This window comes from Mesoplodon densirostris, chromosome 2 (assembly GCF_025265405.1).
Source record: "Mesoplodon densirostris isolate mMesDen1 chromosome 2, mMesDen1 primary haplotype, whole genome shotgun sequence".
Classification (NCBI taxonomy): Eukaryota; Metazoa; Chordata; class Mammalia; order Artiodactyla; family Ziphiidae; genus Mesoplodon; species Mesoplodon densirostris.
In genome coordinates this window covers 78,043,622-78,067,534 of record NC_082662.1, presented here as the reverse complement: position 1 = coordinate 78,067,534, position 23,913 = coordinate 78,043,622, and the positions used below count along the sequence as shown (strand labels likewise).

General features: G+C 38.5%; 1 protein-coding gene across 1 annotated transcript in view; it reads right to left on the bottom strand.

The window, feature by feature from the left end:
* The window catches only part of CLCA1 (chloride channel accessory 1), a 38,288-nt gene extending 14,581 nt beyond the window's left edge, over positions 1 to 23,707 (bottom strand). The window contains exons 1-6 of the mRNA XM_060085126.1: positions 23,546 to 23,707; positions 18,955 to 19,095; positions 18,637 to 18,784; positions 16,150 to 16,255; positions 11,737 to 11,914; positions 511 to 729 (exon numbers count right to left, since the gene is read on the bottom strand). Coding sequence (XP_059941109.1) covers positions 511 to 729; positions 11,737 to 11,914; positions 16,150 to 16,255; positions 18,637 to 18,784; positions 18,955 to 19,095; positions 23,546 to 23,707 — 954 coding nt within the window. The remainder of the gene's footprint in view (positions 1 to 510; positions 730 to 11,736; positions 11,915 to 16,149; positions 16,256 to 18,636; positions 18,785 to 18,954; positions 19,096 to 23,545) is intronic.
* Positions 23,708 to 23,913: the final 206 nt, after the last annotated feature.

Below are 23,913 nucleotides of genomic sequence, written 5' to 3'. Positions count from 1 at the left end.
GACTAAAAACAGAACAAGCTAGAGGGAATTTGGAAATGGCTGCCTCAATGTAGAGTAAATGACAATAAGCTTACTCAAGGCATATCCTTCTATGGAGGAAAATTTCTCCTTTATATTTAGTAGTATCTTTGGATAGGATTATTTTGTATAAATAGCCCTAAAAGATAAAGCCGAATTTGGCTTTAGTTCAATCATTAGTTCAATACTCTAGTGATAGTTCTATAAACATACATACGGTCAGTGAAACATAAAAAATGTTAATTCTATATAATTCATCAGATCTTTGCTCACAAATTGAAGGCTAATTTAATTTGGCAAATGAGACACTTGATGCTGAATTTTTGTTGAATAAAGTTGAGGTGGTGGGCAATTCTGATGGAAATGTTTTTCCTGTAACCATTCTGATCCTTGAGGTTGTGTTTATTCCCAGCCAGCTCCAAGTTGTGGTCCAGATCATATCATATACAAATGTGACACTACCATCCAGAAGCCAAGACTCAATGAACGTACCGTCATGCTTCCAGACTTATCAAGGACTAAACACACAATTCTTTGTCCAATCTGCAACAATGAGAAGGTGGGCTTGGGTGGCTGTGTTGTCATAGGAGTGGTTTTCTTAAAGTCCTCCGAATCTTGGATCACTTCCCATGTGCTTCGGAGATTGCATTTTTTGTTTTGCTGGTTTGGGGCTTTTTTATTGTGGTTTTTTTCTGTACAGAATTCAACCACCTGAAATTGTCAATAAAATGATATAGATAACAGTAAACTACTTGTTAAAATCTTTAATAATTTGATTAAAATATTTTAAATGCAGATTTACATTTATGTGCCCCCCTCCCCAGACTGCCTTGTTACCCCATAACCTTGGCTCAATCCCACAATCACTGCAGAGCACTGCTGGGAAAATCATAGAGATAATTCAGAGTTTCTATCTCAAAACAAGTCTTTGACCTCAGTGGACTTTTAGTGCTCCTCAGCAATCATCTATTTACCTGCTCTTGGCTTCCCTCCTACTTCTCAAATTTGCCATTTTAAGCAATTGCCACTATCTTTAAGCCACCTACATTTCAACATTTCTCTCCTGGTACCATTTTCTCTCTCCATCCTTTTACTTCCTGCTCACTTCCTTACTTCCCACTGACTTACAAACACCTTGCGTTCCAACTTTCAATACTCAACATTCCAGCTCTCTCCAAAATCCACTTGGATGTCCCATAGGATCCTTAAACTTCAGGTTTTCATAATTGAGCTCATCACCTTTCCTCTGACTCTGCTCCTCCCCAACACCAAGTATTTCATAACTTGGTGTCACCACTATCTATTCAGTCACCTAAATAGGAAACTGAGAGTTTTCCTACCTTCTTCCCTCTATGAAATAATAAGATCAATACATTTCTCTCTCTCTCTCTCCAGTTCATCATCTTTTCTCCTTTACCAATGGAATCTCCATCATTCAAGCCCTAATGGTCCCTCCCTCAAATTATCTGACTTTTCCATCTTGCTCCCTCTTTAATTGGTCCACTCCACAGCTGCCAGGTACATATTCCTTCTTATTTCTGTACTTAAGATCCTTCTGTGGCTCATCATTGCTCACACACTACAATCCAGACTACTTCACATAGCTAATAGCAATCTCCATGATTTGGGTTTTCACTTTACTCACAATCTTTGCTCTGGCTGTGCATTCCAAGTCTCTAATTTCCCCCACTGTAGCCTATAAGCACTCAAACTTGCCAGACTGTTTTATATCTCTGTGTCTTTGCTCATGATTCCCACTTTGTCAAGGAGCTCTTCCTCTGTCTTCTGCATTGTGAACTCTACCTTCATGTTTCAGCCAAAAGGTTATTTTCAAAATGTTTTCCCATTTCATACCCTTCCCCTAAAGAATTTCCACTCAACCTTGTGGCCTCACAGACCCTATAAGAAATTTCAATAAGGCTCCTTTAACATTGTAGTGTACTTATTGGGATGAAAATCCATCTATGACAGAACCCTGACTCATTAAATTTGCTTCCTCAAAACTTAGCCCTATGTCTGATAGACAAAAAAAGCTCAATATGTTTGTTGTTTTTTAGTAACCTTTACCAATCTGTACATCAGTGTTTCTTTAAATCTACAAAATGGCAGTAGTTGTTATGCAAGAATTATATGAGAACGTATGCAATAAGGACAATACTAACACAGCCAATAAATGATAGTGTCTTCCCCTTTCTTAAGTTTATATCCCTAGCATTTGGGAGATTTAAAAAAGAGGCACAGTATACAAAGAAGGTGTAACCTAGCTCCTCCTCTCGGTGATTTTACAGTATTATCATTCAATTAAAAATCCTAAATATCGGGCTTCCCTGGTGGCGCAGTGGTTGAGAGTCTGCCTGCCGAAGCTAGGGGACACGAGTTTGTGCCCCGGTCCAGGAAGATCCCACATGCCGTGGAGCGGCTGGGCCCATGAGCCATGGCCGCTGAGCCTGCGTGTCCGGAGCCTGTGCTCCGCAACGCGAGAGGCCACAACAGTGAAAGGCCCGCGTACTGAAAAAAAAATAAAATCCTAAATATCTGGGAGTCAAGTAATTCAGAAAGTAATCATTAGCTGTAAAACACTTATTTTTCTCTTTATTTGCATTTTTCAGATTGTTTTGGTAGTGTTTCCGTATTATCATTATAGCTACTTTTTAGGAAGGGAACCTGGAAAACTTTTGTGTAAACCCCAAGCAGAGGCTCCCAAACATGACTGTGCATGAAATTAAACTGGTTAATTTAAAACAATCTCAGAGAGACCTTCAAGATGGCAGAGGATTAAGACGCAGAGATCAACTTCCTCCCCACGGATACATCAGAAATACATCTACATGTGGAACAACTCCTACAGAACACCTACTGAATGCTGGCAGAAGACCTCAGACTTCCCAAAAGGCAAGAAACTCCTCATGTACCTGGGTAGGGCAACACAAACAAACAAACAAACAAAACCCCAGAGATAACAGAATAGGGACAGGATCTACACCTCTGGGAGGGAGCTGTGAAGGAGGAAAAGTTTCCACACACCAGGAAGCCCCCTAGAGGGCGGAGACTGCGGGTGGCGGAGGGGGGAAGCTTTGGAGCTACGGAGGAGAGCGCAGCAACAGGGGTGCGGAGGGCAAAGCGGAGAGATTCCCGCACAGAGGATCGGTGCCGACCAGCATTCACCAGCCCGAGTGGCTTGTCTGCTCACCCACCGGGGCAGGTGAGGGCTGGGAGCTGAGGCTCCAGCTTCAGCTAACCAGGAAGGAGTCCAGGAACAACTTTGGACCTGCCTAAGATGCAAGAGACCATTGTTTCAGGGTGTGCGAGGAGAGGGGATTTGGAGCACTGCCTAAACGAGCTCCAGAGACGGGCACAAGCCACAGCTATCAGCGCGGACCCCAGAGACAAGCATGAAACGCTAAGGCTGCTGCTACAGACATCAAGAAGCCTGTGTGCAAGCACAGGTCAGTATCCACACCTCCCCGCCCAGGAGGCTGTGCAGCCTACCACTGCCAGGGTCCCATGATCTAGGGACAACTTCCCCAGAAGAACACATGGCATGCCTCAAGCTGTTGCAACATCATGCTGGCCTCTGCCGCCGCAGGCTCGTGCTGCATTCTGTACCCCTCCCCCACCCCCGGCCTGAGTGAGCCAGAGTCCCCTAATCAGCCACTACTTTAACCATCTCCTGTCTGGGCGAAAAACAGATGCCCTCCAGCGACCTACACACAGAGGCAGGGCCTAAACCAAAGCTGAAGCCCAGGAGCTGTGAGAACGAAGAAGAGAAAGGGAAAATTCTCCCAGCAGCCTCAAGAGCAGTGGATTAAATCTCCACAATCAACTTGATGTACCCTGCATCTCCGGAATACCGGAATAGGCAATAAATCATTCCAAAATTGACGCAGTGGATTTTGGGAGCAACTGTAGACTTGGGGTTTGCTTCTGCATCCAATTTGTTTCTGGTTTTATGTTTATCTTAGTTTATTTAGTATTTATAGTTTATTATCATTGGTAGATTTGTTTGATTTGGTTGCTCTCTTCCTTTTTTTATATATAGATATATATTTTTTTCTTTTTTTCTTCTGAGTATGTATGTGTATGCTTCTGTGATTTTGTCTGTATAGCTTTGCTTTTACCATTTGTTCTAGGGTTCTCTCTGTCTGTTTTTTGTTTGTTTGTTTGTTTTTATATAGTTTTTAGCACTTGTTGTCATTGGCAGATTTGTTTTTTGGTTTGGTGGCTCTCTTCTTTCTTTCATTCTTTTTTTATATTTTTAAATTTCTTTATTTTTCATAATTAAAAAATTTTTTTATTTTAATAACTTCATTTTACTTATTTCTTTTTCTCTCTTTCTCTCTTTCTTTCTTTCTTTCTCCCTTTTCTTCTGAGCCATGTGGCTCACAGGAGCTAGATGCTCTGGCTGGGTGTCAGACATGTGTCTGTGAGGTGGCAGAGCCAAGTTCAGAACATTTGCCCACCAGAGACCTCCTGGCTCCATGTAACATCAAACAGCGAAAGCTCTCCCAGAGATCTCCATCTCAACGCTAAGACCCAGCTCCACTCAACGACCAGCAAGCTACAGTGCTGGACACCCTATGCCAAACAACTAGCAAGACAGGAACACAACCCCACCCATTAGCAGAGAGGCTACCTAAAATCATAATAAGGTCACAGACACCCCAAAACACACCACAGGATGTGATCCTGCCCACCAGCAAGACAAGATCCAGCCTCATCCACCAGAACACAGACACTAGTCCCCTCCACCAGGAAGCCTACACAACCCATTGAACAAACCTTAGCCACTGGGGGCAAACACCAAAAACACCAGGAACTATGAACCTGCAGACTGAAAAAGGAGAACCCAAACACAGTAAGTTAAGCAAAATGAGAAGACAGAAAAACACACAGCAGATGAAGGAGCAAGGTAAAAATTCACCAGACCAAACAAATGAAGAGGAAATAGGCAGTCTACCTGAAAAAGAATTCAGGGTAATGATAGTAAAGGTGATCCAAAATCTTGGAAATAGAATGGAGAAAATACAAGAAACATTTAACAAGGACCTAGAAGAACTAAACAGCAAACAAACAATGATGAACAACACAATAAATGAAATTAAAAATTCTCTAGAAGGAATCAATAGCAGAATAACTGAGGCAGAGGAACAGATAAGTGACCTGGAAGATAAAATAGAGTAAAGAAAGAAGAGAGCAGAAAAAAGAAAAAAGAATGAAAAGAATTGAGGACAGTCTCAGAGACCTCTGGCACAACATTAAACACAACAACATTCGAATTATAGGGGCCTCAGAAGAATAAGAAGAAAAGAAAGGGACTGAGAAAATATTTGAAGAGATTATAGTTGAAAACTTCCCTAATATGGGAAAGGAAATACTCAATCAAGTCCAGGAAATGTAGAAAGTCCCATACAGGATAAATCCAAGGAGAAATGCACCAAGACACATATTACTCAAACTACAAAAAATTAAATACAAAGAAAACATATTAAAAGTAGCAAGGGAAAAACAACAAATAAAATACAAGGGAATCCCCATAAGGTTAACAGTTGATCTTTAGCAGAAACTCTGCAAGCGAGAAAGGAGTGGCAGGACCTATTTAAAGTGATGAAACGGAAAATCCTACAACCAAGATTACTCTACCCAGCAAGGATCCATTCAGATTAGATGGAGAAATTTAATCTTTACAGACAAGCAAAAGCTAAGAGAATTCAGCACCACCAAGCCAGCTCCAAAACAAATGCTAAAGGAACTTCTCTAGGCAGGAAAACAAGAGAAGAAAAAGACCAACAAAAACAATTAAGAAAATGGTAATAGGAACACACATACTGATAATTACCTTGAATGTAAATGGATTAAATGTTCCAACCAAAAGACATAGACTGGCCGAATGGATACAAAAACAAGACCTGCATATATGCTGTCTACAAGAGACCCACTTCAGACCTAGGGCCACATACAGACTGAAACTGAGGGGATGGAAAAAGATATTCCATGCAAATGGAAATCAAAAGAAAGCTGGAATAGCAATTCTCATATCAGACAACACAGACCTTAAAATTAAGACTATCACAAGAGACAAAGAAAGACACTACATAATGATCAAGGGATCAATCCAAGGAGAAGATATAACAATTGTAAATATTTATGCACCCAAAATAGGAGCACCTCAATACATAAGGCAAATGCTAACAGCCATAAAAGGGAAATTGACAGTAACACAATCATAGTAGGGGACTGTAGTACACCACTTTCACCAATGGACAGATCATCCGAAATGAAAATAAATAAGGAAACACAATCTTCAAATGATACATTAAACAAGGTGGACTTAATTGATATTTATAAGATATACCATCCAAAAACAACAGAATACACTTTCTTCTCTTGTGCTCATGGAATATTCTGCGGGGTAGATCATATTTTGGGTCACAAATTAAACCTTGGAAAATTTAAGAATATTAAAATCATATCAAGTATCTTTTCCAACCACAACGCTATGAGACGAGATATCGATTGCAGGAAAAAAATCTGTAAAAAATGCAAACACAAAGAGACTAAACAATACACTACTAAATAACCAAGAGATCACTGAGGAAATCAAACAGGAAATCAAAAAATACTTAGAAACAAGTGACAATGAAAAAAAGACAACCCAAAACCTGTGGGACGCAGCAAAAGCAGTTCTAAGAGGGAAGTTTATAGCAATACACTCCTACGTCAAGAAACAAGAAACATCTCAAATAAACAACCTAAACTTACAACTAAAGCAATTAGAGAAAGGACAACAAAAAAACCCCAAAGTTAGCAGAAGGAAAGAAATCATAAAGATCATGTCAGAAATAAATAAAAAAGAAATGAAGTAAACAATAGCAAAGATCAATAAAACTATAAGCTTGTTCTTTGAGAAGATAAACAAAATTGATAAACCATTAGCCAGACTCATCAAGAAAAAAAAAGGGAGAAGACTCAAATTAATAGAATTAGAAATGAAAAAGGAAAAGTAACAACTGACACTGCAGAAATACAAAGGATCATGAGAGATTACTACAAGCAAATATATGCCAATAAAATGGACAACCAGTAAGAAATGGACAAATTCTTAGAAAAGCACAACCTTCTGAGACTGAACCAGGAAGAAATAGAAATATAAACAGTCCAATCACAAGCACTGAAATTGAGATGTGATTAAAATCTTCCAACAAACAAAAGCCCAGGAGCAGATGGCTTCACAGGCGAATTCTATAAAACATTTAGAGAGGAGCTAACACGTATCCTTCTCAAACTCTTCTAAAATATAGCAGAGGGAGGAACACTCCCAAACTCATTCTATGAGGCCACCATCATCCTGATACCAAAACCAGACAATGATGTCACAAAAGAAGAAAACTACAGACCAATATCACTGATGAACATAGGTGCAAAAACCCTCAACAAAATACTAGCAAACAGAATCCAACAGCACATTAAAAGGATCATACACCATGATCAAGTGGGGTTTATCCCAGGAATGCAAGGATTCTTCAATATATGCAAATCAATCAATGTGATAAACCATATTACCAAATGGAAGGAGAAAAACCATCTGTTCATCTCAATAGATGCAGAAAAAGCTTTCGACAAAATTCAATACCCATTTATGGTAAGAACCCTCCAGAAAGTAGGCATAGAGGGAACTTACCTCAACATAATAAAGGCCATATATGATAAACCCACAGCCAACATCGGTCTCAATGGTGAAAACCTGAAACCATTTCCTCTAAGATCAGGAACAAGACAAGGTGTCCACTCTCACCACTATTAATCAACATAGTTTTGGAAATTTTAGCCCCGGCAATCAGAGAAGAAAAGGAAATAAAAGGAATCCAAATCAGAAAAGGAGAAGTAAAGCTCTCACTGTTTGCAGATGACATGATACTATACATAGAGAACCCTAAAGATGCTACCAGAAAACTACTAGTGCTAATCAATGTATTTGGTAAAGTAGCAGGATACAAAACTAATGCACAGAAATCTCTTGCATTTCTATACACTAATGATGAAAAATCTGAAAGAGAAATTAAAAAAACACTCCCATTTACCATTGCAACAGAAAGAATAAAATACCTAGGAATAAACCTTCCTAAGGAGACAAAAGACCTGTATGCAGAAAACTATAAGACACTGATGAAGGAAGTTAAAATGATACAAACAGATGGAGAGATATACCATGTTCTTGGGTTGGAAGAATCAACATTGTGAAAATGACTATACTACACAAAGCAATCTACAGATTCAGTGCAATCCCTATAAAATTACCAATGGAATTTTTCACAGAATTAGAACAAAAAATTTTACAATTTGTATGGAAATACAAAAGACCCTGAATAGCCAAAGCAATCTTGAGAAAGAAAAACGGAGCTGGAGGAATCAGGCTCCCAGACTTCAGACTGTATTACAAAGCTACAGTAATCATGACACTATGGTACTGGCACAAAAACAGAAATATAAATCAATGGAACAGGATAGAAAGCCCAGAGATAAACCCCCACCCACATGGTCACCTTATTTTTGATAAAGGAGGAAAGAAAATACAATGGAGAAAAGACAGCCTCTTCAATAAGTGGTGCTGGGAAAACTGGACAGCTACATGTAAAAGAATGAAATTAGAACACTCCCTGACACCATACACAAAAATAAACTCAAAATGGATTAAAGACCTAAATGTAAGGCCAGACACTACCAAACTCTTAGAGGAAAACATAGAAAGAACACTCTTTGACATAAATCACAGCAAGATCCTTTTTGACCCACCTCCTATAGAAATGGAAATAAAAGCAAAAATAAACAAATGGGACCTAATGAAACTTCAAAGCTTTTGCACAGCAAAAGAAACCATAAACAAGATGAAAAGGCAGCCCTCAGAATGGGAGAAAATATTTGCAAATGTTGCAACTGACAAAGGATTAATCTCCAAAATTTACAAGCAGCTCATGCAGCTCAAAATCAAAAACTGAAAAAATCCAATCCAAAAATGGGCAGAAGACTTAAACAGACATTTCTCCAAAGAAGATATACAGATTTCCAACAAACACATGAAAGAACGCTCAACATCACTAATTATTAGAGAAATGAAAATCAAAACTACAATGAGGTATCACCTCACACCAGTCAGAATGGCCATCATCAAGAAGTCTACAAATAATAAATGCTGGAGAGGGTGTGGAGAAAAGGGAACCCTCTTGCACTGTTGGTGGGAATGTAAATTGATACAGCCACTATGAAAAACAGTATGGAGGTTCCTTTAAAAACTAAAAATTGAACTACCACACGACCCAGCATTCCCACTACTGGGCACATACCCAGAGAAAACCATAATTCAAAAAGAGTCATGTACCACAATGTTCACTGCAGCTCTATTTACAATAACCAGGACATGGAAGCAACCTAATTGTCCATCGACAGATGAATGGATAAAGAAGATGTGGCACATATATACAATGGAATATTACTCAGCCATAAAAAGAACCGAAATTGAGTTATTTGTACTGAGGTGGATGGACCTAGAGTCTGTCATACAGAGTGAAGTAAATCAGAAGGAGAAGAACAAATACCGTATGCTAACACATATATATGGAATAAAAAAAATTGTTCTTAAGAACCTAGGGGCAGGACAGGAATAAAGACGCAGATGTAGAGAATGGACTTGAGGACACGGGGTGGGGGAAGGGTAAGCTGGGACGAAGTGGGAGAGTGGCATGGACATATATATACTACCAAATCTAAAATAAATAGCTATGTGAAGCAGCCACATAGCACAGGGAGATCAGCTAGGTGCTTTGTGACCACCTAGAGGGGTGGGATAGGGAGTGTGGGAGGGAGATGTAAGAGGGTGGAGATATGGGGATATATGTATATGTATAGTTGATTCACTTTTCACCTTGTTATAAAGCAGAAACTAACACACCACTGTAAAGCAATTATACTCCAATAAAGATGTTAAAAAAAAATCTGGTTCCCCTCTTGGAAGTTTCTGAATTATCCTGGAAATAGACTGCAAAGCCAGACTGAAGGATGGACCTAGAGAACCACGATGTATCACATTTTCTAAAATTATGCTATAGTGTTATAGACAGAGTCTTGCAAGTTACTTCGCTCTTACTCTGAAAGGAAAACATAATTTTATGAAAGAGACTGGAAGATAAGAGGCACTCCCTACTAAAGTATATTAACTGATTCATTTATCTTAGTTTATGCAAATTTGCTGATGTATATGTTTGACATTAATAAAGGTAGTTTGTCAAGTTTATTTTATGACCAGTTGGTCATTTAAAAAATCATTGAGGGCTTCCCTGGTGGCACAGTGGTTGAGAGTCCGCCTGCCGATGCAAGGGACACGGGTTCGTGCCCCAGTCCGGGAGTATCCCACGTGCCACGGTGCGGCTGGGCCCGTGAGCCATGGCCGCTGGGCCTGTGTGTCCGGAGCCTGTGCTTCGCAACGGGAGGGACCACAACAGTGAGAGGCCCGCGTACCGCAAAAAAAAAAAATCATTGAGAAATTCAGTCTCCAACTTACAATGGTTCAACTTATGATTTTTTTTGACTTTATTGCGGTGCAAAAGCAGTGCACATTCAATAGAAACCATACCTCGAATTTTGAATTTTGATCTTTTCCTGGGCTAGTGGTACGCGGTATGATACTCTCTGATGATGCTGGCTATCGGCAACGAGCCAAACAGAGCTTCTAATCAACCACAGGATCATGAGGGTAAATAACCAATATCCTCACAACCATTCTGTTTTTCACTTCTGTACAGTATTTAATAAATTACATGACATATTGAACACTTTATTATGGAATAGACTCTGTGTTAGATGATTTTACCCAATTAAAAACTAATGTAAGTGTTCTGAGCATGTGTAAGGCAGGCTAGGCTAAGCTATGATATTTCATAGGTGAGGTATAGTAAATGCATTTTCAACTTGAGATATTTTCAACTTACAATGGGCGGGAGGAAGATCTGTATTTTAAAACTACTTAAAGCTATTAAAACTATGTACAAACTCCCTAAAGGCACCAACACTCTTAAAAAGATAGAAAATTTTAGTTAACAACCAAAAGCAAATATGCAGGCCGAAAAGAGATCTCTGAAAGTTAAATTAAAGGCTACTGATCATGTTCTTATTACTAATAAAAAGAAGTGCCTGGGGCTCCCCTCGTGGCGCAGTGGTTGAGAGTCTGCCTGCCCATGCAGGGGACACGGGTTCGTGCCCGGGTCCAGGAAGATCCCACGTGCCACGGAGCAGCTGGGCCCGTGGGCCATGGCCGCTGAGCTTGCACGTCCGGAGCCTGTGCTCCGCAACGGGAGAGGCCACAACAGTAAGAGGCCCGCGTACCGAAAAAAAAAAAAAAGAAGTGCCTGTTCCCCCTGGATAAATTTCTTGTTTAACTAATTCTTGTGCTTGTCTGTCTTTAAGGATATTTGAAGTAGTTCTAAGCCCTTAAACTAAAAGCTAGTGGGAGGGAGATGATGGAGGAGCAAAAAATGGATCTAAGGAAGGGGTCTGAGGAAGATAGGACTTTATCCCTGATTTTGTTCTCCCGGCTTGTCCCACAGAGATCAGCTGCTCACTGATGACTTCCTAACATTTGACCTTTTCTTGCAGCATCTGGGATAAAAACCTCACTAAATTCATAAGTGTCAAGAAAAAAAAGAAAAACAAAAGGAACAAGGCACTTACAGAACGAATACTTTGTGAATACATTATGGAAGCCTTCTCAGTCTGAACTTCATCAGGTATGAACTCACATCCTTTTTCGTACAGTCCTGTTGCTCTGTCGGATTTGCATAATTGGGTGACACAGCTTCCTCCTTGACACTTCTGTAGTACATTTCTACCAGTAATAGTTGCTGGACATCTGAAAATATATTAAGGTTAGATGTTTAGGTGTAGGTGATATAATTTAGAAGTGTTGGACTCTGTGGTCAGGTTCTACAGATGGCTTTGTGTACGATTTCCTTTCATAATTCAAGAAATAAATACATCCCCTTAAATAGCAAAATTATTAAATTCTCATTAGAGTAATTTCTGTTTGCCAGAAAGTATCTGAGGGGCTCCCCAAATGATATCAGAATGTGTTTCTATGCAGCAGAAAAACTAAGGCTGGCTTACAGCTACTGTTAAGAATTAATAAGGACCAAAGTCCTAAGGCATTTCCTAATCTAGTCCCCTTGTCCCTGGAAAATCAGGAGCCCTCTTTTGTTTATCTTAAAAATTTTGCTGACATTTTTTGTTTGTTTGTTTTGATCTAACTAGTTTACATCATACAGTTTTTGCATAGTTCTTGTGTGTTCATAGGTATATTAGATTTTTCTTTACACGCTTGTGACTTTTGTCACTATTATAAACGGAGTACTTTTCACCCACATCTTATTTTATGAGTATATAAATAATATATGAACACTATAGGAAATTTGGAAAATATCAAACAAGTATAAAGAAGAAAAAAAAAATCATGTCCCACTGTCAGAGATAAACTACTGTTAGCATATTGAAGAATTTCTTTCTCTATGTATAAGCATAACATTCTACATATAGCTTTGCTTCTTGACCTTAAAAAACTTAGTATTTTAGTACATTTAAATTGTATTGTTATAATTCATAATATTCTTTCAAAATGTGATTTTAATAATTTCATATTTTGATACTACAACATGAATTAAGCCTAATTTACTTCATTTTGTTCTCCCCCCAAATTTTTCAGTGCTAAAAATAAAACTTCCATGAATAAATAAAATGTCACATAAAATTTTGACCCTGTTTCCAAGTTTGCTGCATGACTGACTCCCAGAATAAATGCTCAGACCCAGAAGTTTGAACATTTTAAAACCTGTTGATAAGGCTCATTCTATCATTTCCTTTAAAATGGATTGTTAAACATGAAATTACTGGAGCAAGAAATAGAAAAATTTTTTAGAGATTTGATATGTGTCACCAAATTTCTTTCCAGAAAAGTTATGCTGGTTTATTCCTCTAATAACCATCTACGGGATCACTCATCCCACTGACAGTCACTTACTAGGTAATAAACGATTCTCATCTTTGTCAAATTTGCACCCCTTTGATTACTAGTAAGTCTGAACAGTTTTACATTTTTACTGGACATTTTTATTTCTTCCTTTGTAAATTATTCTTCTCCTGCGTCTATTTTTCTATTAAGGTGTTATTGTTTTCCTCCTACTGGTTTTCAAAAGTTCTTTATGTGTTATAATACTAAGTTTTTAAAAGCCTGTTTTTTTTAATTTTTGCAAATATCCTTTTCTGTTTCTTATTTTTTAATTTAGCTTATGTTTGACTTGTATGCAACAAAATTTTTAATTTATATGTAGCCAAATTTATTATTTTAGCTATGTCTTTTTCCAATTCTTGAATGTATAGAAAGACCTTCACCATATAGAAGTTTGATATGTATTAATGTTCTTCTAGTTTTCATTACAGTTTTATTTTTTATATTTAATGAGTCTATCCAATTGAAAGAGAGTCTGTTAATTTTTTCCCCCCACATAGTTAAAAATTGTCCTGACATCTTAAGAAATATTGTCTTTCCTTGTAGATTTATAATTCTAGCTGTATTAAATAGTAAATTATTGTGTAAGTGTCTGTCAGTTCACATTGTTTTAATTAACATAGGTTTATTGTATATTTAAAATTCAATGAGAAAAATTTCCTTTATACCTATTCTTTTTCAAAAATGTTCTCAGGTACTATCTACTGAATAAACTCTGGGACTTTAAAATGAGGTAAAAATAGAAGTACTTTTGATTAGAGTTTTATAAAACCTATATATTAATTGGGGTTGGATTTACATATTCCATGAATTGAAAATCTCTTGTTTAATCTTGATTTTCGTTTAAATCCTTTAGAAGGATTTTATGCTATGGTTTTCTTCAAATATAACTTTCACATTTCTTAGAGTTTTCTTCAAATATCTCTGCTTGCCTTATTGACTTCCCTTATCAATTTTAATTTCTATTTTTTCCCTTAGGCTTTCTAAGTGGGCCACATATCATCTGCCTAGAAGCAATTTTCTCTCTCCCTTCTAGTAGCCCCCCCTCTTTTAACCTCTCCAACATGTTATTGCATTGGCTACAACTTTCTAAATAAGATTAGATAACTGCTAACAGTGCCCACTCTTATCTTAATCCTGGGAATGTCTAGTGATTCCCTATTAAATATGAGGTAGGCAGTTGGTTTTCAATTGATGTTCTGCATCATATTAAGGAAGCCTTCTATTGTGGGCAGTACTGTCATTTTTGTAATTGTTTCTAGGCCTTAAAAGTAATTTAAAAATTTGGTAGATAAGCAATAAATGCTATTTGTATGTTATAATAAGATTTATTGTTAAGAGGACATGTCAGTTTTGCAAATGTTATCTGTGGAAGGATGAACATGCTGTATATGTAGATATTTCTGGAATATCCCTAGGAAGGAATAGGTACTAGTCAGCTTTTCTCTCAAGGAGATATACAGTGTCTGTCTGGAAGCTTAACAAGAAGTGGGAAAGGCAGATGTCAGGGCTGAATGGTATTTGTGGGCTGAGATTTGAGAGGTCCATCCAACATATGATCATGTCAGGGAAGTGGCCCTGGGGAGTGGTCTCTGGGGTGCAGAGGGAACAAGCCAATCAGATAGGCTGTGTACGGCTCTGGGAGGCACTTAGTGTCTTTTTATACCTAAAGTGACATAAGAGTGAGGGAAAATGTCATGGTAGTGGACCAAGCTGAGAGAATTTGAATGTAATAAAGAAAGGGGAAAATGGAGATCAGCAATGTTCCTGTGGGAGGAAGGGGAAGCCAAGGCTGAGCTCTGAGCCCAGTGCAGCTTCCCTTGGAAACTGTGGTGAATAAAGACAGTAACCAAACCAAACCTGAGTGCGTCTCCTTAAACAGCCATCAGGGGAGTAGAACTGGAAGCAAAAGTGAAGAGGCGTGTTGTGTCAGCTCTAGTCTTTAAAAAGAGGTGGTTGTTTTTAACTGAGGCATAAATGTGCAAGCTTATCAAATTCCTTTTCAGATTCTGTTGGAATAATCATTTAATTTTCTTCTTTTACTTGATATACTATATTAATTACTTACCTAATATCATAGCATTTTCAGACTTCTGGAAGACATCCTTCTTGGCCTTAGTGTGTTTGTTATTCCCTTAATTATGCCAGGTGTAACTTACTTTCCTTTTATTTAAAACCTTTTTAGAAAGCTGTATCTACAGAATTCTTTTTCATGCTATCTGTCAGGTTTTAGTATCTGAATTATGCTAGCTCTCTAAAATAAATTGGGAAGTTCCCTTTTATGTTTGTACTAAAGCAGTTTGTTCCCTGAAACTTTTTTTTTTTTTTTTTTTTTTTCTTTTTGCGGTATGCGGGCCTCTCACTGTTGTGGCCTCTCCCGTTGCGGAGCACAGGCTCCGGACGCGCAGGCCCAGCGGCCATGGCTCACGGGCCCAGCTGCTCCGCGGCACATGGGATCCTCCCAGACCGGGGCACGAACCCGTATCCCCTGCACCGGCAGGCGGACTCTCAACCACTGCGCCACCAGGGAGGCCCACCCCTGAAACTTTTGATTGCAAGAACTCACCCATAAAATCACAGCAGCAGAGGTACTTTCTAAGTGTTCAGTTTGCTTCCTATTGACACCATACAAGGTTTTATTCAAATTGGGAGAAGTTTTCTGTTTTGTTTTAATATTTGGACTGTCTTCCAGCTAAATTCCACAGTCTCTCCCAGGCCCATTCAAACTGACGTAGTTCACACAGATAGTATGCTACCCTCAAGGCACTGAAGCTTTGTTTTTGTCACTGATTATGATACAGGAAGATGGACATACTGAACGTAGCACCTGTGGATTTCTTCTAGTTGTACACACACACACACACAAAGAGGCAAATGATTTGTAGCTGCAGAGTAGAGAATTCAACTAATTAAGACACTTGTAAAGTGAACAAAAGTAGTAGTTCTATGGGAATCTGAAAAAGACTGCACTAAGAGTGAGAGAAAGAAAATAAGACAAAAGACTGACATTTTTAAAGTAATCAATTCAAGACAAAATTGTTTGCAATTTAAAATAGTTTGTGAAAAGTTAATCAAAATATACATACATTACTGGTTTTTTTCTTTTATTGGATAAGTAGAATTTCTGGTCATTATCATACTCATCAAATACTCCCCATCGTAGATGAGCCCATTCATGGACAAATACCCTTCCTGTGAAAAAGTATTTTAAACACCTGATTACAATAAGAATGGTAAAATTACCCTCTTAAACTAAGAGAAAGTAATTCTTCTGAATGTTATTACGCTTTTCTATGTTTTTTTTTAATTAAAGTTTCGATATCCTTAGAAGGAACAATCTGATACGACAATTGCCCATTTCTATAAAATATGACTATTTATTTTGGATTATCAAGTGTCAATTAGGCACCTAGTAAGTGCAAGGCAGCTATTCATACAATGATAAAACAATTGCCCTGTCCTCACATAGCTCATGGTCTAGCAGATGACACACATCATTTTAGATAACTATAATCCTTAGGGGTGCAAGTATAATGATGGAGGTCAGCACAGACTGACCTATAGGGCAGCCAGGGCAGCATCTCCAATAGGTCCTTCTCCCTAATGACTCATATGTGGACAAACCTCAAGCCCTGCCTACTCCACATCTGCCTCTTTTTTCTTTGACCTATTCTCATCTTTCCAGTCTCATTGCCAGTTACTTCTGAACTACTGCAACACTCACTCAACTGGCCTCCACGTCTCCAGTCTTCAATGACTCCACTATGGTGCTCAGGGTTAAGTCCAACTTTTCAATATGTGTCAAGGTCCCTGATGATTCAGGCCCTATTCCTCTCTGCAGCCATATTTCTTGCTCTTCTCCACCCACTTCCAAAACTCCATAATGACAATGAATTCTTGAACTCCTTTTACTTTCTAGAGCCACATCATGCTCTTGCTCATCTCTGGTCATTTTTACATAATTTTCCTCGACTTGGAATACTCTCTCCCTATCTCTGATTGAATAACTCCTATTCTTCTTTCAAAATTAGGCTTATATCCACCTAGAAGCCTTCTCTGACATCCTCAAACTAGTCCAGGTACCCCTCCTTATCACTTTCATTATATTCCATTATGGCGTTTATCGTATTATATTGTCATTGCTTCTTACTTGCCAGTCTCTCACTACAGACTCTTGTCTCCATGAGAACAGGTACCATGACTTCTTCACTGTCATGTCTTGGCACATACTGTCTAGAACTTAATAGATACTTAGTATTTGTTAAATTTGGATGAATGTTAGTGACTTATGTACAGCTCAGTTTTTCTGGAATGTAAATTCCCAGGTAGGCTGACTTTGGAAGGTGAAGTGAGGAGGTGCATGTTAAGTAACCCTAGTATCTCACATTAAGGATTTTAGATTGTTCTCAGTGCTAGGGAACAACTGATGGCCTCTTAAAGGTAAGGGAAGATTGTGAAGTAGCAGGCGTGGAGTCATAGTACAGAAAGGAGAGAGTATAAAGGAATGACATTGTATATGGTGACCTTGATGGCTGGAGTGGGCCCAAGAGTGGGTTGGAGCAGCTAAGTAAATCAGTTCAATACATATTTATTGAGCTATACATTGGCAATTTTCTGTTTGTGTTATGGAGGTGTAAAAGAACAACAAAGAGGTGTTTTTGTTGGACACTTCTTTCTGATAAGGTCTGTAAAAGTGCTCTAGGGTATTTAGGGGTAGGGCGTGCAGGCACCAAGCACTATTTTGTTTGCTTGTTTGTTTTCTCTGCCTTGCCTATTTAAATGAAGAAAATCAAATTTGTTCTAATCTTTTCAAAATGGTAAAGAAACCTCGTACAAGTTATTAGTTAACCTAATTAGTTAATACTGATCACACTTGATTATACTTGGAAAGTATACATATTATATATACGCCATTGCTGGTTTCTTTTAATCTTTTCTCCAAAGATTGCTCTATTTGGTTCATATGTGAATGCTAAATGATATTTTGTGAAGGAAAATTTGATTTTTTCTTTAGTCACATATGTTTCAGAGCTGAACAGCGAGGATATTCTGTCTGATACTCAAAATGAGGTCCAAGGTCAGGCAGTATCAGCATCACCTAGGAGCTTGTTAAAATGCAGATTCTTGAGTCCTACCCCACACCTACTGAGTCAGAATCATTTTAACAATCCGTTTATAGTATGAACGCACATTGAAGTCTGAAAACGTTATGCATCTCTGCCATCTGGTAGCCATTACCTGAATTGCAGGCAGGAGGTTTAATTTGTTCAGGTGTCTCCCCACAGAGCAGTAGAAACCCAACATTACATATTAAACTATTTTAGAGTTATTATCTGATACTAATCTGAAAATTAAAAATATTATATTTACACATATATATATGAAGAATATGAAGAAAATAAATTTCTAACTGAGAAATGCACTATTTGGCATCTGTTTTACATGAAAGAAACATACTATAATAGTCTATTTTATGTTCTTACTCAGAAAGATAATGCTATTGTTGATCCATTTGCAACATAAAATTATTAAATTATGAGAAATATAGCAGAATATTTCATTTCTACCCATACCTTGTGATCCATATTGAAGCAACTTTTTTCCTGCTAGGAACCCAGGAGTCAGATAAATTTTATTACCCTTTTCTCCACAGCCTCCCATATGCTCAGTATAGGGTCCATCGTTACCTGTTGGGTTAGGTTCAGCAACCAGAACATCAGCCTGAAATTTAAGAAAAAGTTTTCGTCATTACAAAATTTCAGCAAATGAATTGACCTTACTTCACACCAGCATATTCTGAAATAATTTTATTTGATTCTAGAATATTTTGATGAAAAAAATCTGAGTCACAAAAGAAAACCAAATTTGAAAAAAGAACTTGATATTCTCACATTTTTGTAGGTCTCAAGTTTGGGTTTCACATAGTCAGGTTTTGTGCTCCAATTTTGAGGAATCAAAATGGCAACATTTTTGAAATAGAATCTTTTTTCTGTAGCTTCAAACAGATATGGAGATGCCTCAGTCACCATATCCTGGTCGGGGGAGGGGGAAACATAAACAAGAGCATTTAATGACAGAAAAAAAGATGAAATTACCAATTATTCAAATTTACATCTGTATCTCACATTTCCTAAAACTAGCTATTTATCAAGCTTGGAAGAGGAGGTTATTTTGTTAATAATAATAGCTAGCCTTTTTTGAGAGTTTTTACCGCATGCTCTATGTCACAGTGTAATGGTTGACAGTGAAGACTCCAGAAGCAGACACTCATCCCAGCTGCACCACTTATGGTGGGACATCAGAAATTTCCTTGAGGGAGTTCCCTGGCAGTCCAGTGGTTAGGACTCGGTGCTTTCACTGCTGGGCCCTGGGTTCGGTCCCCGGTTGTGGAACTAGAATCTCACAAGCCTCGTGGTGTGGCCAAAAAAAAAGAAAGAAAAGAAATTTCCTTGATCCCTCCTGAGCCTCAGTTTCCTCATTTATAAAATGGAAAATATTACAGTGACCAGCTCATAAGGTTGTTGTGAGGATCAAATGAAGTCAAGAAAGCATTTGAAACCATGTTTACTTAGCACAAGTGCTTATCAAATATTAGCTCTTAGTTTCATTTTATATGATCCTTTGAGGATCAGTGAACCTTTAAGGGAGAAACTGAGAACTAGAGAGTATTAGTCTCAATATCTCTCACCAAGTAGTTAGTGGAGAGAAACTCAAATTAAAATGAATACAACTTCAACACCTGCTGACTCCTGTAATAATTTGGGGACTAACTAAATGTTATGATAGTACTTGTTTTTAGTATATCCCTAAGTGTTAGATATAAGGAAGTGGCATAGGTAGATAATCTCTTTTCACATTATGCCTAAATTTATTTCTCTAAAACAAAAGAGCTGTAGCATTAAATTATAAATGCCTCTGCAGATTCCCTGAGATGCATCATGACAAGATAGTATTGATAGAAAGGGTATTACAAGATATTTATTATAGAAAGGGAAATAGAGTCTATTAGGGCTGAAAATCATTGAGAAACACAAAAGTGAGTGTAGACAAAGGGAAGAAGAGGCCTGAAGACTGAGCTCCAGGAGCCCCAGTATTCAGAATTGGGAAGAGGAAGAGCCAGCAAAGGAAACTGAGAAGGAGCAGCTGGTGCATGGGAAGGAAATCAGAAGGCATAGGGTGAGAGTGTTTCAGGAAGGAGAGAGTGATCATCCGAGTTGAATGCTGCTGAGCAATCAAGGAAGATGAGGACTCAGAAATGAGCAATGAATTTGGCAACCTGAGTAAACCATTTTGTGGAATGGAGACAACAGCTCCATATGAGTGAATTCAAGAGGGTGGGAGGTGAGGAAGCAGAGGTAGTGAAAACAGACAGTGGGTCAAGAAGTTTTTCTGCAAATTAAAAGGGAATTGAGAAATGAAGCAGTAGATGAAGGAAGACTACAGGGCAAGGGAGTTTGTTTTTTTAATGGTAACTATTATATGTATATGCTAATGGAAAAATAACCCTGATAATGCAAGAGAAAAAAGGGATCATTGCTGGAGGAAAGTGCTTGCTGGAATAGACCAGAGTGACTAGGCTCCGATGTCTAGGAGGTTGGCCTTAGGAGCAGAAACAGTTCATCACTGTATGGGGAAATAGTACTTGGGTACTGATGCAGGGGTGAATCCTGCTCTGTTACTTGCTAATGGGTTAAACTTGCGGAATTTATTTTGTCTCTCTGAGCTTCAGTTTCCAACCTTTCACATGGTGATAATAATTGTTGCCTTGCTAGTTTTATAAAAGCTCTCCAAATGATTTGCATTTCCTTCCAAAAAAAAAAAAGCCAGATTTTAAATAATTGCTAGGAGAATTTAACATTTTATAATATTTTAATAAAAATACTGAGCCAATATCACCAGAAAGTTGAAAAGTAGGTATAAAACTTCCTATGTTAGAGTATTATATTACAATTTGACTTGTGAAATGTAAATTTTCAGTGTCTCCTAGGAAGACGACTAAGTAGCATGAAATGTCTTCTATGTTTTAACAGAAACATTAATAATGAATCTTTGCTTTGGCATCTGTTCCATATTTTGAGAAAGTGATCTCATATCCAAAAAGACACTTAAGCTTTTGGGGTTTGAAGAATGTTGAGGATGAAGTTTATAGGATGGGCTGGTAATTCCTTAAGGATAGGGATAGTATATTGTTCACCACTGGATTCCTGGTACCTGACATAATGTAAATGCTCTGTAAATATTTGTTGGATTAAGGAACAAATGAATGAGTGAAGAGGTTATAATGAGGGGCAAACTGTCCAGGAGCGCCAAGACCAAAGATGACTCGGCTCCCATACATTGAGGAGGCCCCAAACAACTCCTGTTGTTTATCTTTCTTGTGTGGTGTGTGTGTGTGTGTGAGAGAGAGAGAGAGAAAACACTTCTCCCTGATTCTCACTCCCTCATCTTATGACCTGTGCTCCCACTGCTTATGCAATACTGATGAGAGTGTAGTCTCCCTGGATGGAACTGCTGCAGTGCCACCCGCCGGTATTGTAGGTGGAGAGACACTCGGACTGCCCTGCTGAAGCAAGTACAATATTTAAGAGCTGACTTAGAGGCTTCTGCTCACACAAGGACACCAGGGGAGAGTCTCCCCAGAAAGCAGAGACTGAGGGATGACCAGGAAAGTGGCAAAACCCACAGTGAGGTCCCTCGACAGCAGGTCTGGAACATCAAATAGGGACTCGCTTTTATTAACTACTCAGTTAGGGATTCTGAGCACACTATTGCCCTTAAAAGTGCTCCTGTGACAAAGAAACATGGAAACCAACCTCTCTCATACCCAACTCACTTAGGACTCATACCAAAAAAACAATTTGATAATTGTAGGGAGAAGTATATTTCTCAGGAGGAACCCCCCAAAGAAAGTGAGGTGAAAGTCCTTTTGCTTTTGCTCTAAAGCACCATATAAATACAAATTACCATTGTCCTTAGAGATGCTAATGTGCTCCTTCCCACATGTCCCTGAGCACAACTGACTGTCCAGCTGGAGACAGAAACATACTGGTCACATTTTCCTCCAACACTTTCCTAGTCTCTTGATCCAAGTGGCTATTTCATTTTTTTCTGATGCCATTCCTAAGTTTAGAAGCAAAGATTCACCCAAGTTTTCTGATTGTTAAGAAATTTCAGAAGGCATGAATTTCCCTTTCACTGATGGCAGTAATATCTGATGGTCTTCTGGTTTAAGCAGGTGAACTTCCTCTCCCCCTCAACTGCTGTACTTCTCCAGCCCCAAACTCCTCTTGGTGGTAGAGATGGTTCTCTCCCCCAACTCCATCTTTCTGGGTTTGCTCCTGTTCAGAGCAAGGAACCTTTCGAGGAGACCCTTCGGGCCCTTGCACTATTAACTTCTGAGCTCACACTCAGGAACTTTGCCCAGAAACAAGTCTCAGTCCCTTTGGCTTGGTGAGGAATGATGAGCCCTTTCTATCTGGGATTAAAAGTAGACCTGGGGACTGATGACTTGCCTACCATTTATTGAGCTCTTACTGTGTACCAGGCACTCTGCATGCATTTTTAAAGTTTTTCTAAGTTTTTGAGATTATTTTAGACTTAATAGATTACATGCAAAAGATGTACAGAGTTCCCATATACCTTTCACCTAGCTTCCCATTTATGCATGCATTGTTAATCCTCACAAAGCTCTGTGAGGAAGATACTTATTATTATCCCCATTTTATAGAGCAGTACTTCTGTTCATTATGCAGTACCACCTCTGGGCGTGCTACAGCCGCTTTCCAGGGTGGTCTTTTATAAGACATTTCCCTCTTATTCTTTGCTGTTTGTTGTTGTACAAAACCTCTCTAATCCCTCTATCTTACAACAGTTAGATGCCTCTGCCTGGAGAGGAAGAGTCCTCTTCCCTAATTTTTCCTTCCCCTACAGAAAAAGCAACAAGTGAAGTGATGCTGCTCAGCAGCCCCGAGAGGACACTTTGCATTGGGGCTGGGAAAATGCAGGGTTTCCTCACACTGTAAGGGTCAGGCTTGTTCTTAAGTTAGAGATTTGCATCTTGGACTCCTATATTAGAATTGCAGAGAAGCAGGTTACAATTAGGAGGATAAAAGGAGACTCTGATATGAGCCAGTGGTAAAATCAGGCAAAGGAATTACCCTCTGTGCATCTCACAATATCTGCCAAATGTAGTTGGCTCTGCCTTGGTTGCAGAAGTAAATAATTTTCAATGAGATCATTTATTAAGTGCCAACAATATATCAAGCTCTGAATTATGTGCATTGCATTTATTGTCTCATCTCTCAGAAGAATCATAATGGTTGTGTTATTATTTCCATTTTATAGCTGAAGAAATGAAGACACGGGTATAAAAAAAAACTTGCCAGTGTCACGCAGCTGGAATTAGAGAACTCACGTTTCCTCTATCACAATATTATGCTTAATTTTTCAAAAAAGCATGGTTAATTACCATTTAGGACTTACCTTTATTTGTTGAATGAGTGTTTCATCTTCTGGCACATTAGGGTCAACTGCAATGACAATGCCTTCATAGCCATTATTATTCAGCTGAATGAGTGAATCACTCAGGACCCCTTCCAGAAGGTGAAGGACCAAGATGAAAACTGAATTCTTAAATGACCCCATTGTTGTACATCTCCCTTTGAGTTCTCTCTTTGGAAAATTTTAGTTATGGAGGCATCTTTCTTTACCCCTATATATATGGATATATAAACGCCCATTTTTCCAAGTTATCAGAGGTGGTTTATCACAGGACTTTAACCCCTTGACCCCAAATTGTTTCACTATTGGATTTGTCACCACTATGAGGAATGGTAAATATAGCTATCATT